This window comes from Callithrix jacchus, chromosome 7, assembly GCF_049354715.1.
Source record: "Callithrix jacchus isolate 240 chromosome 7, calJac240_pri, whole genome shotgun sequence".
NCBI lineage: Eukaryota > Metazoa > Chordata > Mammalia > Primates > Cebidae > Callithrix > Callithrix jacchus.
Window position 1 is genome coordinate 24,777,179 of NC_133508.1, and position 21,400 is coordinate 24,798,578.

A 21,400-nucleotide genomic window follows, 5' to 3' on the forward strand; every position below is an offset into this window, starting at 1 on the left:
TCTGCCACCATTTCTCTGAGTCTTTGATGCCAGGCCCACCCCAAAATTACAAGATCATAATAAAACTAACTACAGTTCTCTTCTCCATTTGTGTTGCAGTTCTCACACCCACCTGACCTATTTTAGAACCATGGGTATCTCAGTCTATTCCCCACAGTGATCATCATTGCAAGAAAGGCAATGGGGAGATATTGACTCAGATTTTGCTTTTCTGACCATAAGCTGCAGAAGCTGTGGGAAGTTGTCAGGAAGCCATGCATAGCCAAGGCTTGCTATTATTTTTTTAAATTTTATATTCTTCTATTATTTTTTAGAGACAGAAGTCTTTTTCTTTCAGACTGATCTGGTGTCATCATAGCTCACTACAGCCTCAGCCTCCTGTGCTCAAGCCATCCTCCTGCCTCAGCCTCCCCAGTAGCTGGAACTAGAGGTGTGCACCACCACACCTGGCTATTTTTTTATTTTTTTGTAAAGACAGAGTCTCACTATGTTGCCCATGCTGGTCTTGAACTCCAAGGCTCAAGCAATCCACCTGCCTAGGCCTCCCAAAGTGCTGGGATTATAGTTGTGAGCCACTGCACCTGATCCCAGGGCTCGCTGTTCTAAATATACACCTGGCTGTTGGTCACAGGACTCCCCAGAGAATGGCAGGTGGCCGCTTGAAGGAAGAGGACCTCAGCTGAGGCTGCCTCCAGGGATGGGTTTATGTAAGGATGGGAGGCAAGATGGCAGCCAGGTGTACCTGATGGAGCTCCCTGTCTTCCTTCCCACCCTTAGTCCCCAACTCAGCATGGACAGTAAACACTGGAAACTAGAAGGGGGTCAGAGAAAGGGAAAAGGATGACTGCACTGTGGCTTGTAGAAAGGACTATGTAAGTAAGTTTAGAAGCGTAGAGCTTCCATAGTGACAGTGTATTAATTTTCCTTTGGAATACTGTGGAACAGGAATGGTAGAGAAAACCTAAAGTCCATGGATGATTTTTTCATTAACTTAATATTTTGTTCCTTGAATTTTTAATAAGAGTACCTAGCAATTAGAATGTTCTCTTCATCTGAAATCAGAATTTTGACTAGGTTTGAGTTGAAAGTTCCACAAGTGAAAGAAATGGGGCTGAAGTGTCTGAATGTCATGATTAAATTAACCACGTCATTTAATGAGTGCTAGGAATGAGTCATTCCAAGTACATTTGCATGTGGAAAACTTCATTGTATTTTCAGATTCCCTGTGGCAAATTAGGCATTAATTAGGATGAAGGAAAACTTCATCAAGGCGATGTTGATTTTTTCTTTTCACAATAGAATGTAATCTGAAGAAAAGTGAATACCTTGGCTAACCGGACACCCCCGTGTTCCTGGTAATTAACATATTATGTAAAGCTACATTTGCAGGTTCATTTTCTGAACCTTGAATTTCAATTTAGGGTTTAAGGGGCCTGGAAATGGGAATGAAAAATACATCATCAATGCCTCTGGCTCTGACTGCCCTTTCTCTTCCGTGTTATCTCCAAATCCAATAGCATTGCAAAGGCTACGAATAAATCTGATTCTCCTCACAAAACAGTGCACTTGGTGAACATTTCAGCAAATATTTGTTCATGATGTTAAAATGAAATCATGGCTGTTTTTTTTAAAAATTAATGCTGTTCAACTATGTTGCATACACTTAAGGACATAAAAGCAGAAAACCAGATCTTAGCACTACCTAGCTACATATTTCTATGGAGCAGATGCTATAGGATAAATAATTTGAAGGAAATCTCAGTAATTTTTTTTTCTGGGTGACATGATCTTTACTTCTTGTGTGATCTGTACTTAGGCTTGAAAAGTTTGGGTCCTGAAGGGGATCTGAGACACCAACTAGCTCAACCTCTGGCTTCACAGATGAGAGAGCTGTGATTCAGGGAGGTTACACGTTGACTGGTTTTTGGCAGAAACTGAACTAGAACTAGCATTCCCAGACTCCTGGTTAAATAAATATTTTAGGTGGGGTGCAGTGGTTCACACCTATAATCCTAGCACTTTGGGAGGCTAAGGTGAAAGGATCTCTTAAGCTTAGGAGTTCGAGACCAGCCTAGGCAACATAGTGAGACCTCGTCTACAAAAAATTTTTAAAATTAGCTGGGCATAATGGCACACACTTGTAGTCCCAGCTACTCAGGAGGCTGAGGTGGAAGGATCGCTTGAGCCTAGGAGATCAAGGCTGCAGTGAGCCATGATCTCACCACTGCACTCCAGCCTGGGCAACAAAGACCCTGTCTAAGACAGACTGAATAAATGAATGACCAACCAAACAATCTTACCACTGATGTCAACTCGGGAATGCGCCACACGTAATCTCAGCCCTATTCATTTGGTAGAATTTCAGGGCAAGTTACTTAGTCTCTTTTCTCAGTGGTAGTCAGTAGTATAAGGTTACAGGGAAGGTTAAATAAGATTACCACATGACAGTTACCTGGTTCAGAGCAGCAGGTTATCTGCTCTGTTGGGTCCTATATTTCTTCCCTTATCCTTTCATTAGGAAGAGAATATTTCTAAAGTCAATCACAGATGCAGAAGAGGAGAAAGCTTCATTGAGCTGGTTACACCAGCATGTGTCTTGGTGATAGAGAGTCCCCTTTGAAGAAGAGAAGAATAAAAAAGACCAGTGGAATTCAGGTGGCTTGATTATACAGACCACCCCTTTCCTGAATGACCCCAAAGGGCTTGCCATTTGGGTTTTCAGGTTTGGAGTTGCCTAATGATTTGGGGAAATCGTTACAAGGTTGTGATGGAAACAGAGGTAGACTGGTGTCACGGATCTCCATGGAGTAAGGAGGAGAATCTAAAGTCTTATGGGCCTTTGAGTCCTACTCAAGTGGCTCAGAGAGCATTCCCACCAACTCCTGCTTCCTCCTCAGTTAGGGGTAGCTCTCCACTCAGCAGCTCAGGGTAGCTGTTTCAAACACCAAGCTGTAGGCTATGCATGACTGAGAAAAGTTTTCACCGGAGGCAAAATGAGAACAATAACTCCAACATAAATACTTTTTCATTAGATCAAACCTGAAATTCTGTGAGTATACTGCTTCTCTTTATTTCATATTAAAGTACCTTTCTTATGGTAAAAAAAATCATACCACAGAGGCATTATTTAATGCCTCTTACTTTGCAAAATAAAGTAGTCATCCCTGTATTGTAACCCCTCATAAATTTGGGGGAATATTTTTTAGAAATAATAACCTATAAAATAATGGGAACTATTATCATGGAAATAAGCTCCAGAGAGTTTAGCTTTCCCCATGCTTCTTACTAATATGAATATGAGAGCATCATAGCAGCTTAGCCAGGAGGAACCATTAGAGTTGGTGTTGGTCAGTGATGGTTTGCTTGCAAGGCACAGAGTTATCCAAAACTAATGCAAGAATAAAGTTGAATTAATCAAAGAAATTTATTGGAAGAGGCCCACAGTGTACAGGAAACAGAAAGTGGGAAGCCCAGGAGACCCAGATGGCTGCTATTTTATCCTTCGTGCTCTCCCATTAAAGATCATGGGGGTCGCACATTTTTTTTCTTCTTTCTTTTTTTTTTTTTTTTTTTTTTTTGAGGCTGAGTTTCACTCTTGTTGCCCAGGTTGGAATGCAATGGCACAATCTCGGCTCACCTCAATCTCCGCCTCCACCGCAATTCTCCTGCCTCAACCTCCCGAGTAGCTGGGATTACAGGCTACCACGCCCGGCTAATTTTGTATTTTTAGTAGAGATGGGGTTTCTCCACCTTGGTCAAGCTGGTCTCGATCTCCCAACCTCAGGTGATCTGCCTGTCTCTGCCTCTCAAAGTGTTCGGATTACAGGCATGAGCCACTGTACTTTGGGAGGCAGAGGCAGGCAGATCACCTGAGGGGAGCCACTGCACCCAGCCCACATCTCTGTTTTTTTTAATATAGATCTGCTTTATTTTTTTTCTCTATTTCACTTTCCATGCCCATTTTAGCCACAGCTTCAAGTTGAAAATTAAGTTGTTTCAAGTCCTCCATAGACATTGACTAATAGATCCTCTGTCCCAGATCTAAATTTACAGTAGAGAGAATTTAGTTGGACCAGCTAATATCAGGTGGCTACTTCATGATCCAATCAGGAAAGACATTTCCAGGGGCAAGAATTTGATTGATCCAGCTAAGATCACGTGACTACTGCTTAGTCCAATCAGGAAAGACCAGGCTAGGAGTGGGTGGCCCTACACTTTATTGATAGTTCAGAGCAACCCTTGCACCTCCCTCACCTACACTCTTCCTCCTCCCCGATTCCCCTTTAAACTCAGCAGTTACTGTCCCAAACCCCTTCTGCACTCAAGGTGATGCGCCTCTTCCTTCTTCCTGTTCATCTGTTGCATATATCTTATATTTTGCCCCCCTATAGATCGTATGTTCTTGATGAGCTCAACAACTTTTATCCCTGGTGTACTTTTACCCCTGGTGCCTAGCACTGTGCTGAGTACAGAGATCCTATTCCAAAATGCTCTTTTGACTTTTTTTTTTTTCTGATATATCAGTTCATAGGGTATTTGGCACAAGTGTCAGCAATTTCCATTGTCTTTTCTCTGAACTAAATGATATCTCAGCAGCAAGCTGGCATCAGAGGGGAGACTACTGCGTGTGAGGAGATTGCTAACATGCAGTGATCATTTGCAGTGAGAATGTGAATAGCAGCAAAAAAAAAAAAGCTTACATTTGGAACTAAATAGCTATGTATAGGAAGGGGAGGGACATATAACCCTATATCTCTGATTTTTCTACTTATCTACCATCACGATGACCCTGAACAAGAAATAGAGATTTGATTTTGATTTTCTTCAAGGATTATTGCCTTCTGCAATGGAAAATGACAACTCATCAAATATATTGTTTCTGCCATGAGCTGCAAAGATGACCAAACAGCAGAGGTTGTAAATGTAGCCGTGTTGCTTAAAGTAATATTATTTCTTGGCCAGACTTGCTAAACTGAATATATCTTCTTTTTTTAAAAAAAAAAGAAAGAAAGAAAAAAGAAAAGAGAGAGTCAGGAATGAGGACATCATATCTTGCTAGTCTGTTGAGCACAGTAAGGAGGAAGCTCCTTCACTGAGGACCACATGAATTTGTCTAAATCTTGGTGAACTGGACAGTGATTTAGGCATAATTTTTCTGGTCAAATACTTGTAATTTATATCAAAGCCAGATCCCCATAACAGAAGCAGACTTTGTAAAAATATCTGGGAATACACCACTTTTGAGACTTGCATAGAAAAACTAACTGAAGGAGACAATTTGGCTGTTCTGGTCATGATATGGGCGTGTGATCTGAGCTGAGTTTCCTGTAGAACACCCAGTAATCTCCTTGAAGACACATCCCTTAAGAAACACAGGGTGAGCCGGGCATGGTGGCTCATGCCTGTAATCCCAACACTTTGGGAGGCCGAGGCGGGTGGATCACAAGGTCAAAAGATCGAGACCGTCCTGGTCAACATGGTGAAACCCCATCTCTAATAAAACTCAAAAAATTAGCTGGGCATGGTGGCATGTGCCTGTAATCCCAGCTACTCAGGAGGCTGAGGCAGGAGAATTGCCTGAACCCAGGAGGCAGAGGTTGCGGTGAGCCGAGATCGCGCCATTGCACTCCAGCCTGGGTAACAAGAGCGAAATTCCGTCTCAAAAAAAAAAAAAAAAAAAGACAGGGTGGAAGGTACTGACTTAATCCCTGTTTTTCTCTGTGGGAAGATCCTGAGAGGCATATAGGAAGGTGTGATTGTCTGGGTAACACAGCGGTGCTGTTGAGAGGGGTCTTCTTTTACTTTTAGCAAGAATCTGCTCTTCCCATCCTCAAAGGGTACTGCTAGACTATCAGGCATACTTCAGGCATCCCGGAAAGAAATCTATAGCCCAAACCTGGAGGCAGGACTGGCTACAGAATTGTCAGGATACCTTGTTCAAAAATCATTAAGAAGGCCTGGTACAATGGCTCACACTTTGTAATCCTAAGACTTTGGGAGGCCAAGGCGGGTGGATCACTTGAAGTCAGGAGTTTGAGACCAGCCTGGTCAACATGGTGAAACCCCATCTCTACTAAAAATATAAAAATTAGCCGGGAGTGGTGGCAGGTGCCTGTAGTCTGAGCTACTCAGGAGGCTGAGGCAGAATTGCTTGAACTCAGGAGGCAGAGGTTGCAGTGAGCCAAGAGCACATCACTGCACTCCAGCCTGGGTGACAGAGGTAGACTCCATCTCAAAAACAATAATAATAATAATTAAGAATTCAGAACAGCCACAGCAGAGCATGAAACCAAGTACAACCCCTTTTAAGCATCGTACACTGCATGACTGCACAGGTCATAGCCCCAGGAAGCTGGTCTTACCTTGGGAGATGAGTGCTTTGGTGCTTAACTTCAGAATGCATCTGCAGCCTCCGGAAGATTTAAAGGAAATTAAACATGCAAACAAACCAAAAAAACTCAGCTCTTGGGATATAGGGAATGCCTGTGTCCCATGCCAGCCTTTTAGCACCTGAGACATCAGATTAATTGATTACTCATCTGCCTGATTGATTCAGGTCTGTTTGCCTCCCAGAAGGTGTCTGGAATTGTGACATGAAAGTCAGGGGTGGAGGATGCGAAGGTTGAGATAATGCATTCATTTGGCCTAATCTCCTAGTTCTACTGCTGTCTTTCTCTGCCTTTCCACACATATAATCTTCAATCTCCACACAGCCTGAGTGATCTTCAAAACCATGTTTCAGATCCTGCCTCCGTTTCCCTCCCCTGTCCCTCTGTCTCATTACCTTAGAATCAAATTGAGAATTCCCACTATGACTCCAAGACCGTGTGCCATTTGGTCTCTGCCTGAACAGGTTTCCAGTGCATACCACTTCGTTCTACCCAGAGGACTTTGCACAGGCTGTTCCCTGCACCTGGAACGTCTTTCTTTCTCTTCACACCTACCCGCTGGGTTACCCCACCCCCAAACCCCCAGCTTTTCTTTTCCTTGAGATCAAAGTTTATGTACTTTTGACTTTCCACACACATATACCCACCCTCTTCACCTCTGATCCAGGTTGCATACTGTTACTGCGCCTCTAATTTGTCTTTCATGTCTATTCCCCTTCTAGATTGTAAGCACCATGACGGCAGGAGTTGTGTCAGTTTTACCTCATTCTATTCCCTGTGCCTAGTGTAGTGCCTGGAAGACAGTAGGTGCCCAACAGGTGTTTGGCAAAACATAAATGGATGACACACAGTTCGTAGTTTACACTTAATTATAAACTATCTTTTAAATTTAATAATTTCTTCACACAGATGTAATCAATACATTTTGTTTAACATGTGTCTTTTGTATGTATTATTTTTCTTTACAATATTTTGTAATTTCTTGGACTTTATTAATTTCACCAATTAGTCTAGAAACTTTCACATCAGCCAACATATTTTCTGCATTTCCGAATCTCCCACAGTGTCCAACCCGTTCAAGGAATATTACTGACTAATAGATTTTGGGCATTTTACACATTCAGTCCCTGCCATTACAGGATACATAGCTAAGAGAGAAATTCAATTATATGTTTTGTGTAGATTTAAGTTATTATAGATACTTTCTGCTGATTGGCAAGGTAAGTCATAACAAAAGGTAGACATAATCTTACTTACGGGATTTCTGCCTCAAATCAAAATTCAATTGTGATATAACTATCTCCTTCGTACCCAGGCCGGATGGTTCAGGCCTGTAATCCCAGCACTTTGGGAGGCAGAGGCAGGCAGATCACCTGAGGTTAGGAGTTCAAGACCAGCCTAGCCAAGGTGGTGAAACCCCATCTCTACTAAAAAAATAAAAGTTAGCTTGGCGTGGTGGCACACAACTGTAATCCCAGCTACTCGGGAAGCTGAGGCAGGAGAATCACTTGAACCTGGGAGGCAGAGGTTGCAGTGAGTCAAATCACAACACTGCACTCCAGCCTGGAGGACAGAGTAAGACTCTGTCTTAATTAATTAATTAAATAGGAAAACTTAAGGACAATACTATTTTTGCAGGGTAATTTTCATAACCAATGCTTTGACCCACAGGGTCTTTTCCCCCAGCCATGTTATTTTTCCAGATTAATAAAGGGCATTGGACATATTTTAACAAAATTAGTAATAGTCTATTTTCCCACTTTCTTTAAAATATCTTTTGCAGACAAGGAGCCCCAAACTGTCCCACAGTCCTCAACCACCTAGTCTGGGTGACCCGGTCGAGCATTTATCAGAGACATCTGCTGATTCTTTGGAAGCCATGTCTGAGGGGGACACTCCGACCCCTTTTTCCAGGGGCAGCCGGACTCGCGCCAGCCTTCCCGTGGTGAGGTCAACCAACCAGACGAAAGAACGATCTCTGGGTAAGCTTTCGAAAGCAGTTTCTGATGCCCCTTTCTTACTGAATGTGTGTCTTGTTATACTTCTGAGCCTACACCCTTGATTTCAACATGAATTTGCTCTTGATTTGCAAATATCCTAGTTCTGGGAAACGTCATTGGTTTAGTATCAAGCAGTGAGGATTTGCCTGCTGGGTAATCAGGTCAAGTGCAAGCTGGCTTTGAGGCTGGGCACATTCAGAGGTGGTTGGCATTAGCAATTCAAGACAAGAGACTGGTAGTATTTTGCCTATATTCCTCCTGCTATACAGCAGGAGTCCCCAGTCCCCAGGCCATGGACCTGTATCAGTCGGTGGACTGTTAGGAACTGGATTGCACAGCAGGAGGTGAGCGGAGGGTGAGCAAGCATTATCGCCTAAGCTCTGCCTCCTGTCAGATCAGCGGGGGCATCAGCTTCTCAGAAGAGCTGAACTCTTTCATGAACTGCATGTGTGAGGGATCTAGGTTGCATGCTCCTTACAAGAATCTAACGAATGCCTGATAATTCGAGATGGAACAGTTTCATCCTGAAACCATCCCCCTACCTGCCATCTGTGGAAAAACTGTCTTTCACAAAACTGGTCCCTGGTGCCAAAAAAGTTGGGGACCACTGCTCTATAGGAAACAGCAAAGAACTGGCTGCAGAATGACCCTCTTCTCACCTTCCAAACCTCCTCTCCCATCCCAGAAGCCAGGGCAGTTGGCATTTCTACCCAGTGATGTGGGTTTCCACCAGCCCCGCTCCACCTGTCTGCCAGTCCAGTGGTGGAGATAAAGTGGCCCCAGGACAAAAAGGGACAATGTGGCCAACACCTCCATAACTGTTCATAAGAACCACAAACCCGAGGCTGTTCCCACTACCGCGTGAAAGGATAGAGGGGCTTGGTTTGTGGAGTACACAGCTTTTCTGAAAGGCAAAAGGATTCTTTTTATGCTTTTTCCATATACCATTCCCTGTTTTTGTATGAAATTTCACTTTCTATCTTGCTTTACTTTTTTAATTTCTTTTTTTTTTTGGCCCTTTAATGAAATGGACAAGTCATGAGGATTTAGACCTCTGTGTCAACTGGGCAGATATTGCTTATGCTTCACTGCCATGTTAAGGTTCTGATTTGGGTACTTGTGTTTGTAGACAGATGGGCTTGGGGCTAAGAGGGGACAGGAGAAGGGTCAACATGCAAAAGCCTTCAGAGTCTGGCACGTGCAAGAGACAGCTGAACTCTGCCATGTAAAACTGAGCAAATGTCTTATTGAAAGAAGAAAGAAGATAGCTGCGAGAGAAGGGACCTGATTCTATTTCCTTCGCTGCAGATGATGACCCACACAGACTGGATTCAGACATTGTCCTAGCTGTCCTAAACAGAAACCACAACTTTCTTATTATTTGTGTTATCAATGTTAATAGCTAACATTACATTTTGTATACTTGACCTTAGGTTAGTAATCTAGAATCCTCATTTTATAAATGAGAGAAGATCACAGACAATGTGCTTTTTGTTGATGTGGTGTGGTTGCTTGTTCGAGCTCACACAGTTAATTAAATGGCAGCAGTGGGAAGTCCAGGGCTCCACTTCCCATTAACATCATCTTACTAATGAAGGCACAAGGACACGCAGGGAAGGGACACACCAAGGAGCACTGTGGGCCAAGGTAGCGTCAAGATGACACAGCCTTCCACACCATCACCAGGCTGGGGCTTTCTATCTGGATTCAAGAAATTTGTGGTTTCTTTTCTTTTTGAGACAGAGTTTTGCTCTGTCACCCAGGCTGGAGTGTAGTGGCGTGATCACGACTTATGACAGCCTCGACTTCCCAGGTTCAAGGGATCCTCCCACCTCAGCCTTCCGAGTAGGATGGGATTACAAACATGTACCCCAATGCCTAGCTAATTTTTTACTTTTTGTAGAGATGGTTCTCACTATGTTGCCCAGGCCGGTCTGGAACTCCTGGACTCAAGTAATCCTCCCACCTTGACCTCACAAAATGCTGGGATTATAGGTGTGAGCCAGCATGCCTGGCCTGAAACTTGTGTTTTCTTAACTCCACTCACACTGAGTCAGGAGCCAGACAAGGAGTGGGATTTCTCCTTTGTGCTTTGGAGGAAATGAGTGAAGCTCCGGTCTCTGTAAAGATAACCTCTGCCCTGCAAACCAAAACAAAGATAAGAATAAATGCCTACCCGCCTTTCCCCATACCTGGGGAACTTTGATTCTGTTGGATAATGGATCTTTTGTCTTAAAGGCAGGAATTTCCTTTGCAGCCAAGAACAGTTGGCAGTGCAGGTTGAGACTTGCTGGGTTCAGGAACCAAGCCTTGGGGCAGAGAGGCTGCAGGAACTGGGGCCGGCTTGCCTGAAGAATGGCTGAGGGTGGCAGTGTTTTCGCATGGGGGAGGCCGTCTTCTGCAAATTGCCCCCGTTTTCCTCGGCATCCTTCTCTGTAGAGTGCCGGTGTGCTGTCACAGCAGGCTGAGAAATGCATCTCACCTGTTTATTCTGCCCTCCCTGTGAGGGGCTTTTGGGCTTGTAATTTTTCACTACTCCTGGATAGAAACAAAGGAACACGGTAAGAGGAGAGGAGAGAAATGAGAAGTTTCTTGCCAAAGTGAAGGGAAGCTCTGGTTCCAGAAAATGAGGCTGGCCCTGGGCCAGCTGGGCTGATGTTGCCCTTGACCGCCCCTTTGTGGCCGACTGGGGAATGTCCCTCCAGCCGCACCTGGCCCTGATGGCGTAATCCAGTTGAGCCTGGATGGGAAATAAAGAGGAAAATGTGAGTCACAGCAAGTGCAGATACAGTCTCCCTCCCAACGGCCTTGCTCAGCATTAGTCTTTGGGAAATTCCCGCCTGCCTGGCCTTATTTAACACACAAACGCACTGGCTCCTGGGATAAACAGTGTTCCCCAGAGAGCCCCGGCCATGTGCTGGGGTGTCTCCCAGCACCTGGGTGGCCCAGAAGCACAGCTGCAACTCCATGGGACCTCAGAGATGCAGACTGGATGCTTTGAGCTGTGACCCCCCTGAAAACTTGCTGTTGATGCCATCTGGAAGCCCTGGATGTCTTTTGGGATCTGTACATTGTCACTGTATCTCAGTCCACAGCGTTTAAGTTCTCCCGTGAAGTCGTGTTGATCTTGCCTTTATTTAAAATGTTGATGGTTCGTTCATCATGGGGTTTTTTAAATTTTTTTTTTTTTTTTTTTTTGAGACGGAGTGTCGCTCTTGTTACCCAGGCTGCAGGGCAATGGCGCGATCTCGGCTCACCACAACCTTCCACCTCCTGGGTTCAGGCAATTCTCCTGCCCCAGCCTCCTGAGTAGCTGGGATTACAGGCACACGCCACCATGCCCAGCTAATTTTCTGTATTTTTAGTAGAGATAGGGTTTTAGCATGTTGACCAGGATGGTCTCGATCTCTTGACCTCATGATCCACCCGTCTCAGCCTCCCAAAGTGCTGGGATTACAGGCGTAAGCCACCACGCCCGGCCTCATTTTATTTCTTAAGAGCAAGTTTTTAGGTTTGTAACAAGATTGAGCAGAAAGTACAGACAGTTCGCACACACCTTGGCCTCCAGGCATGCACAGCCTCCTCCATGATCAGCATCCCCCACTAGAGTGGTACATGTGTTACCATCAATGAAATGAGACCGACATATTGATATTACCCAGAGTCCATAGTTTACACTGGGGTTCACCCTTGGTGTTGTACATTCTATGGATTTGGACAAAGGTCAGGATGTGTAGCCACCGTTATGGTATTATACAGAATGGTTTCACTTGCCCTAAAAATCCTCCATGCTCCGCTTGTTCATCTCTTCCTCCTGGCTGACCACTCGCCAGCCACTCATCTTTTCACTGTCTCCATAGTTTTGCCTTTTACAGAATGTCTTATAGTTGGAATCCCACAGCATGTAGCCTTTTCAGATTGACTTCTTTCACTTAACAATATGCATTTACATTTTCTCCTTATCTTTTTATGGTTGGATAGCTCATTTCTTTTTCACACCTCAATTATCTGAGGGTTTTATTGCATTCTCTTGTATTGTGTTTTGAGACAGGGTCTCCTTCTGTCACCCAGGCTGGAGCACAGCGGTGCAGTCACAACTCACTGCAGCCGCAATTTCAAGCATAGGTGATTCTCCCACCTCAGCTTCCTGAATAGCTGGGACTACAGACATGCACCACCATGCCTGGCTAATTTTTTGTACCTACGGGGTTTGGTCTTATGCCCAGGTTAGTTTCAAACTCCTGGGCTCAAGCAGTCTGCCCACCTCAGCCTCCCAAAGTGCTGGGATTACAGGTGCGAGCTACCACACCCAGACTGAATAATATTCTATAGTCCGGATTTACTACAGTTTATTTGTCTGTTCACCTTCTGAAGGATATTGTAGTTGCTTCCAAGTCTTGGCAGTTATAAATAATGCTCTGTAAACATTCACATACAGGTAGTTGTGTGAACATACGTTGCAGCTCCTCTGGGTAGATACCAAGGAACATGATTGCTGGATTACATGGGAAGTCTCTGTTTTGTTTTGTCATGGATTATTGCATTAATTTTGATTTTTTTTTTAATATTGCACAAAAACTTTATCATGATCACTGAGCTTTTGGGAGACCCTCAAATTTTGCACTGAAAGTATGTGCCTTGCTGACCTCACCCCAGTGCCAGCCCCTCATGTCATTCCAGGAGTGTTAGATACTGTTACTGCCGGCCCCCAACCACAGAGCCTGGAGTAAGGAGAGTGAGGAAAGCCCAGTTCCCCCGGCCTGTACTCTACATGGTGCCACCATTTGTCAGTGGAGTCCTTCCCCAGCTCAGGCAGCACAGAAAGGTGAGGCCTGGACACCTTGAGGGTGGAGCCAGGACAAGATGGAATCCTCACACCACTCCGGCTCCTGAGGTGAGAGGAAATCTTCCCTCACTTCAGGCTGCCTGTGCCTGGAGATAAACCTGCCTGCCTCTTAGTTTCTCCACTCGAATAATTCCTCATTTCTATTGTTTCAGTGTATTTGGAAGCTGGGAGAAATGCAGGAAGGCTGAGCATGGTGCATTTCACAGATGCAGTTAGCAGACAGGCAAGAGAGAGAATGGGGAACAGTAGATGTGTTTTGGACCATCTTACACGTCATTGGAGTCTGTGTGATGGTCTCCCTTGGGTGCTGTGCTGGATGCAAGGCATCTACTTCTCATTTGGGAGAAGCATTTTGACTTCAGGCAGAGCCAATGCCAGCAACACCTGAATCCTTTCTGAGGCTGAGAGCCTAGGGATTTACAAAGCAGAAAGGTAAAGAAGGAATTGATGGATTGAGCAGCGCTGACTTATCCCATCACCAGATTCCAACAACGGATGTGTCTAAATCTTTACTGCCCCAGAATGGTGCTTTCCCTGGCCTTTCCTCTCATCCAGAGCCCCACTGCAATTCTTTTCAGTGGAATTGATGCCCCTTCTCCTTTATTCTTTCTTCAGTGAAAATGGAGCAGACCAGGAGAAAGGAAGCCTAAAAAAGTAAAGTGAAAACCGCCTTCCAGTAGAATTTGGTTGTAGAATAATTTCCATGAAAAATTGTCCTGCTGATATTGGGTCTGGAGTCTTAATGATGGAGTAGTTTCTTTTTAATCATGGTGCTGTCTTAGAAATGATCTGGCATGTGACCGTGGGCGGGGGCTGGTGTCTGGCCGCTGCGTAGTCGGCCTTTGGGGAAAGGGTAGCCACAAGACGTTCCCACTCTTCTGTGAGCCCTCAGGAATTTGAAAATAAAACTCATGTGAAAACAGGAACAACAGCAGCAACTTCTTGATGCAGACAGATTCCTTTGTTGACCGTAATCTGAATGCATAGCTTTAGAAAAGAGACCTCACTGACCAGCCCAGCAGCCAGCGGTGTTCCCATTTCTGTAACAAACTGCCTCTTAAACACTCAGACTTAAAAAGCAAAAACGACCTTAAATGGCCTAGGAGGATTTTAAACTGGTTAGGGGGAAGGTTCCCCAGAGGGGGTGAATTATTGAGTATTAATGTGGCTGTTCTTTTATTTCAACTTGATTAACTTGGATGCTTATCATCCATTTCCTATAGGGATTTAAGGAAAAGAAGGCTCATAATTGCCAGAATCTTCCATCCTGTGTACATGCGAGGCTGAGTAGGAGGTCAGGGCAAAGGAATTGAGGAATTGTCTATTTCTAAAGATGAAAACAAAGAGGGGGCAATGACTGTAAGACTAATGTGAGACTGTCTGAATGTGAACAGTTATTTCTTCAATATTCAAAAATCTATATTTTATTTATTTAGAGACAGGGTCTTGCTCTGTTGCCCAGGCTGGAGTACAGTGGCACAAACATAGTTTACTATAGCCTTGAATTCCCTGACTCAAGCAATCCTTTCACCTTATCCTCCTGAGTAGCTGGGACTACAGGTACACCATACCCAGATAATCTTTCTATTTTTAATTTATTTTAGAAATGGGGTCTCACTGTGTTGTCCAGGCTGGTCTCAAATTCCTGGCCTCCAGTGATCCTCTCATACTGGTCTCCTAAAATGCTGGGATTACAAGCCTAGGCCACTGCACCTGTCCCAAAAGATAAATAAATTTTAAACAAATGAAAAGAAATATTGTTCTGTAGAGTAAGTGAAACATTTATGAAATGTGTTTTTCGAAGACCTTGTAGTGATTGAAAGGTAGTGCTATAAAAACAAAACTTTGCGGAAGAGAGGTTCATAGCAGGTCAATAGGTTCGTGGTCAGGTCCTCAGGCTGCTAGCATAGAAGATGCCAGAGCATTCTCTCTCGCGTCAGAACCAGCACCCTGGCCTAAATCGCTGGGCGTGGGGGGACAGGGCATCTGGCTGGAATCACCTATACCTGTGTCTTCCTAGGGCAGCTTCTGCTACTGCTGAGGCTGGAGAGCAGCATCGTTCTGGAAGGCCCCACATGCTGGGTTCTGGAAGGTGAGAAGCAAGGCAGTCATGGAGGCTTGGGTTTGTTGTTGCTGTTTTCCAGCTTCATTTGCTGAGGTTTTAGGGCTCGATCAGGTTGAGCCTGCTAGGGCATCCGTCTCTCCAGCACTGAAGTGCAGGTGAGGCCCAACTCTGCAGCAGCGCTGGCAGCTTCCGATTGAGGGAGCATGGCTTTGGAATCACACCTGACCAGAGTTGAAAGAAGCTCTCTATCAAAGCAGGGCTGTAGTCACCCAGTTTTACTGTGAAGATTCAGCCCAGTGATTCTGCAAGACATTTAGTAAGTCCATTCTTTAAACGGGCTGAACCAGTTCAGTTCTCTGCAACTGCCCTGACTGCACAGGGGCCTAACTTACTACATTTGAAGATATTGTGGTGCTGCCCGTTTCGTGTGTTTCAGGAAATAGGCCAAGTGCTTGCGGGTGTAGGTTGATGACTTCTAGAGGCTTGGCAGTGAGCTGAAGTGTGGTCTTCAAACTGTGTTCTAGAGAACACGGAGGTTCTGTATATCATAAATATTGCAATTTCATGTAAGATTTTATTTGAAAAATGAGCCTATACTAAACTGTTAAAAAATACAACAAAATAAAATCCATACACATAATAAAGATTAAATAGGCCAGTAGTAGAGAAAAAAAAGAAAGGAGGGAGGGAAAGAAGGAAGGAAGGGAGGGAGGCTGGGTTATGGGGAAATTTCAAAGGAAAAAAGAAAGGGAGAAAGAGGAAAGGAAGGAAGGAAGGAGGGAGGGAAGGAGCGAAAGAGGGAGAAGGGGAAGGGAAGAGAAGGGAAAAGAAGGGAAGGGGAAGGAAGAAAGGAAAGAAGGAAGGAAGGAAAGAAGGGGGAGGGAAGGAAGGAGGGAAGGAGGGAGGGAAAGAAGGAAGGGAGGGAGGGAGGGAGGGTGATGAGGAAATGTCCTTTACACTCAGCAGGAGTCTTTATGTACCTTAATTTGCCAAAACATTGTCTCTTAGTTTTCTCACACTTAAAGTAATGAATGTCCTGAGAGGTAGTTTTTTAAAAACTGAACCAGTCTTTAAATAAAACATGGATTTGGGGCTGAGAATTAACCGTCATAAGGAATACGTCAAAAATGTCTTCCGTGTAGTGAAACATGCTTTTGTGATACAGGCATCTCCATCATTTGTCCTTAGTGACTGGGATTTTCATATACGAGGTTTGCTGAAAAAAAGCAGCATTTGTCCAAGTTTCCTCACTTGGCTCGCAATTCACCCATAAGAAAGAATGTTCTTGTAAAAGATCATGTGGATTCGTGAGGCAATTTGTGCTTACTTTAAAAAACAAAGTTGGTCAGATATCTTGAGGAATGTCTTGAGATTAAAATTCCTGGGTTGAAACTCTAGAATCTATTTCTCAAACTTTGAAGTAATCATTTAGTTAATATGGACCTGAGAGATTCTATGCCCTTTACCAAAAAAATAAAATAAAAATCTAGAATTATTTTGCAGATGGGGCATGGGTGGGAAAAGCATGGACTGAAGTGATAAGAAGAGATGCTGAATGCCAAGGGTATGAATCTCAGCGAAGCCCCATTATTTTACAGGGTCTTTCTGTGATCAGGTACTATGAGGAGATAACCTTAGCAGTTAGAGTGGTCTTAGAGAAGATTTAGTTCTTACTATTTCTTTTTTTTGAGACAGAGTGTCACTCTTGTCACTCAAGCTGGAGTGCAGTGGTACCATCTCGACTCACTGCAGCCTCCACCTCCAAGATTCAAGTGATTCTTGTGCCTCAGCCTCCCAAGTAGCTGGGATTACAGGCGCTCACCACCATACCTGGCTAATTTTTATATTTTTAGTAGAGATGAGGTTTCACCATGTTGACCAGGCTGGTCTCAAACTCCTGACCTTGGGTGATCCACCCACCTTGACCTCCTAGCTGGAATTACAGGCGTGAACCATTGCGCCCGGCCTCGGTTCTCCTGTTTCTATTTCTTCCTTTGCAGCCAGGTTGTTGCTAAACCTGGAGTATAGGTTACCTTTTTATAAAGTTAACCTAAGACTTTTCGATGCTGGAGATGGAGCTATAGGGCTAAGTAACTGGAAAGGTAACATTTCCAAAACCATTTCAGAAAATCGATCTTGGCATAAGTTAGAGTCAATTATTCCATTCTCTCTCTGTTATAACTCTGATACCCCATCCTAACCCAGACACCTAGCTAACCTTTCTTTCCTGATGTAAAAAGTATTCTAATTCAAAAAAGAACCCTCCATCAAGTTTCAAAGAAAGAAGAAAGTAGGCAAGTTTTGTCTATTATTTATAGCTTTCTAAATTCAAATTAGATTTGATCTGGCTTTATCAAAACCAATAAAAATATTAAAGAACCATTAAAGTAAGAATTAAAACAAGTAGCAGTTGGGTACAATATGTGTTCCAGAAAAATTAAGATGAAGGTAATTGCTATAATTCCAGTTAATATTAGAAAATAAGACAAAAGAACAAGGAGTAAGAAAAATGCAAGGAGTTAAGTGGATTGCGTTATTTAAAGCAAGGCTTATACCAGCTCATTAGAAAAAAAAAGGTTTAAGGCATTATCATCCAACAACTCTTATATCTTAATGGTCTTGGCATCTGATTATCTAGTAAGCAGTTCTGTTTCACAATTGTTTTCTGAAGCGTTTTTCATATGGCTATATCTTTACCATAAACCTTCAAAATCCAACAACAGACTAGTAAGTCCTGCGGTAAGAACGCCATAACTTGGAATCTATAGATTTCCAGGGATCTAATTTGCAAACGTTGATATAGTCTTGATAATTAGCCCTCAGGCGGTTGGTCCTTGCTATCAGTTGTCTTAGCAGAGTGGGTAACTTCAGCTGAAGAGGACTATTTGAGGGCAGGTCATTGTTGAAAACTTGAATGGCAAAAGAGAGCTGGAAAAGTCATTTCTCCCACAGTGACAAAATTCCGAAATTTTTAATATGCTCAAATAATACCAGCTACTACTCTACACTTTCCCTAAGAATGAGGCTGGGAGTTTATGGATTCAGATGCTGTACTTTTAGATGTTCTGCAATGCTTTGGTTGAAACAAGAGATGAGACATTAGGAAATGTTGCCTGAACTATGTATGAGGGAAAAGATTTTGTTTCTGTCTCTTTTGTTTTCCTTTGCTGTGAAAACTCTGTCTAAAATCTGTTCACCACCACTTGTTGTTTTGGTAAATGCAAAATTTATTACACATTTTTTTTTATTAAAAGTTTCTGGCTGAGTTAATTTGTTTTTTAAAAGCTAATTTTCCAATATGATCCTTTAGGGTTTTTTTTAACTTGATATGAGTTCCCCCATGTTTTTATCACCAGCTTTTAAAGAACAGTCTATGAAAGGTTAGAAATAAAATTAAGGTGCAAGCCAGTTTTATGGCATACACCCAAGTAGAACTTCATCCTTCGTGTTCTCATCCTAGGAGTGGCCTCCAGAAGGCTGCCTGCTGATGTCCAGAAACAGATTTGGGGCAGTTTCTCGTATTTCCAGCTCAGTAGAGGAACACGGGAAGGCACACATTCTGCATGGCTGGAGGGTAGATTATGTCTTCTTAGGCAAAGCAATTGGTGAAAGGTCCTGGTCTGTTGCCATCCAGATTTTGCAAGTTAGCTCTGTGGTATGGATTTGAGACTAAGCAGGCCTCTGTCTGGAGATGAGGTTCTGTCTGGAGCAGGGAGGAGCCGGACTTGCCATCCAGGAAAGCTGCTTTCGAGCACGACAGCAGGCGAGAGCCCCTAGGCGCTTGGTTTTTTGTGAGTTTGAGCCACTCTCTTAGGGGCCGTTATGGGAGTAATTGTGCCTACCCTCTCCCAGATTCATGTGTTGAAGTCCTAACTCCTTATATTCCGCATGTGACTATTTGGAGATGGGATCTTTAGGAAGCTTGTTATGTTAAAATGAGGTCATAAGAGTAGGTTTTCATCTGACATGACTGGTGTTCGTTCAAGAACAGATTTGGATATAGACGTATACAGAGAGAAGACCATGTGAAGATGTGAGGAAAACAGAGCCGTCTACAAGCCAGGCAGAGGGGCTGCAGAGGGAATCCACCCAGCTGACACCCAGATCAACATCAGTCTCTGCTGTTTAAGCCCCTAGCACAGCCCCGTGGAACTTAATTGTGGCAGCCTGAACAAATGAGTGCAGGGACTCCTGTCATCCTCTTCTCACTTCCTGTCCTCTTCGCGGGGAATGGCAGGCTTATGCAAGTTGTCACAAACATATTGTGTGGCTTTCTTCAAGACATTAAAATTATGTTTGTCAAGCTTTCCATTCCCTTTCATTTGTTTTTAGTTCAGCACATCAACTGGGTTTCTTAGCACTGCAAGGGGAAAATTTAAAACCTTTTTGCATATTTGCATATAGACCCCATTTGCATGGCCACGTTTGGCCAGTCTCAGGCCCCATCCGCAAATTGAGCAAACCGAAGTTGTTTGACATCTAACTGACTTCACTGCATCCTATCAAGCAAAGCTCCTATTTTCAGCCTGCTGAGTTTGGCTTCTCAAAAGTTGATTAATGTCATTAAAAACGATATTCCCACCAACTTTTCATTTGCAGAATTTGCTAAGGTGTTAATTGGCTTTCAGTCATCTCTGGCTAAGCATCCCCCTGTAATATAAAGTGAAACATGATGAAAATAAATTATTTGTTTTCCCTCTCTTTCTGCCCCAAGTTTTGCCCACTCTCGGTTTTCTTTTTCTTCCATTCATGTTTTTATTAAGAACTGATTCTGTTTCTAGCACTGCTAAAGGTGCCATGATGAGTTATTTTTAAAATCTATAAAATCTGGTTCTTGTATTTAAGGAATTTTCAGCATAATTAAAGACACATGGTAACTATGTAAGGACTGACTTTAAAATATCCATAAATCAAAGACTTCCAGATGAAGCTCTGATTACACCCAGCCACGCCAGACTCCTGGCTGTTCCAGCAGTCTCTCCCCAGAACCTATGTCTTTGCTGCTCTCTGCCTAGATTCACCCCGGAAACCCCAGTTTCCCATATGCACATCTAGACCTCTGCCCATCAGAGAGCCCTCTGCCGGAGAAAATATTAATAGCACCCCTGCAGCCAGTCTCTGTCTCCTCACCTGCTGGATTCTAGTTTCCCACACTTTTTTTTATTTTTAAAATGTGTATTTTATCTTTTGAAAATATTTTGAAAGTAATTAAGATCCCTGATTGGAAGGGGGGAAAAATCAACACAATGATATTTAGGAACAGAAATGCAAAAGCAGTTGCTGCATCCGGCCCCTTACACCCGAGGGGCGCAGCCAGGAGATGCTCATTTTATGATCCCAAGTGCACGCTGTGGTCCACGCAGAATCACTTAATTACCAGCCTTCTGGTGGAAGGACCCTGCCCAAAGTCAGGGTCAGAAATAGGACAGCTCATCGTGCTTGGCTTTGTTGGTCTGGTAGTTAGACAAGGTCAAGGGCTCGTTTTCATGAGGTAGACTTTGGAATACTTGCAAGTGGACAAATTCCTCGTCACCGACATGCACCTTGATGAAGTAGTTTGTCCCCGCAACCACCTGGCTCCTGAAGGACACAGCCTTAAACACGGGGAACTTCTTGTTTTCTTGTTCTTCAAGCTAGGACCTCACCTGGTCGGCGATGTTCTGGGTCTCGGCGGTGGCCAGCTGCGCGGTGGAGGACGCCCCGCACATCATCGTGGCGGCGGCGGAGGGACTCGGCGAGGGGACTGGACCCCACACTTCTTTAATAGAACTGTGATGCTCTAACTTTAGAAGGAGACTTGTTAAAGCGCAGGTTTCCAGCCCTGCCTCCTGCGTTTCTGATTCAGTAGAGCTAGGGTGGGACCTCAGAATTTGCTTCTCTCACAAGTTCCAGGTGACACAGATACAATAGGTCAAGGGACCACTGATTGAGGGTGAGACATGCCCTGGGAAAGAATGAGATTGTTATTTCAGTGACCACCATCACCACGTAAGGGCATGTGAATCAGTCCCCAGTGGGGAAGAGAAAGTTGTCATTTTACTTTGGCAGGAAAAGATAGAGGACTCTACAGGGAGGAAATGCCGAAGTGTGGCCTGAATCA

At 43.8% G+C, this 21,400-nt stretch overlaps 1 protein-coding gene and 1 pseudogene across 1 annotated transcript in view; one reads left to right on the forward strand and one right to left on the reverse strand.

The window, feature by feature from the left end:
- The window catches only part of KIAA1217 (KIAA1217 ortholog), an 820,488-nt gene that overhangs the window by 645,270 nt on the left and 153,818 nt on the right, over window positions 1–21,400 (forward strand). Inside the window, 1 exon segment of the mRNA XM_009000044.5 lies at window positions 8,173–8,371. Within this exon segment, the coding sequence (XP_008998292.5) occupies window positions 8,173–8,371 (199 nt within the window).
- LOC118143165 (cystatin-B pseudogene) lies at window positions 20,684–21,011 on the reverse strand (annotated as a pseudogene).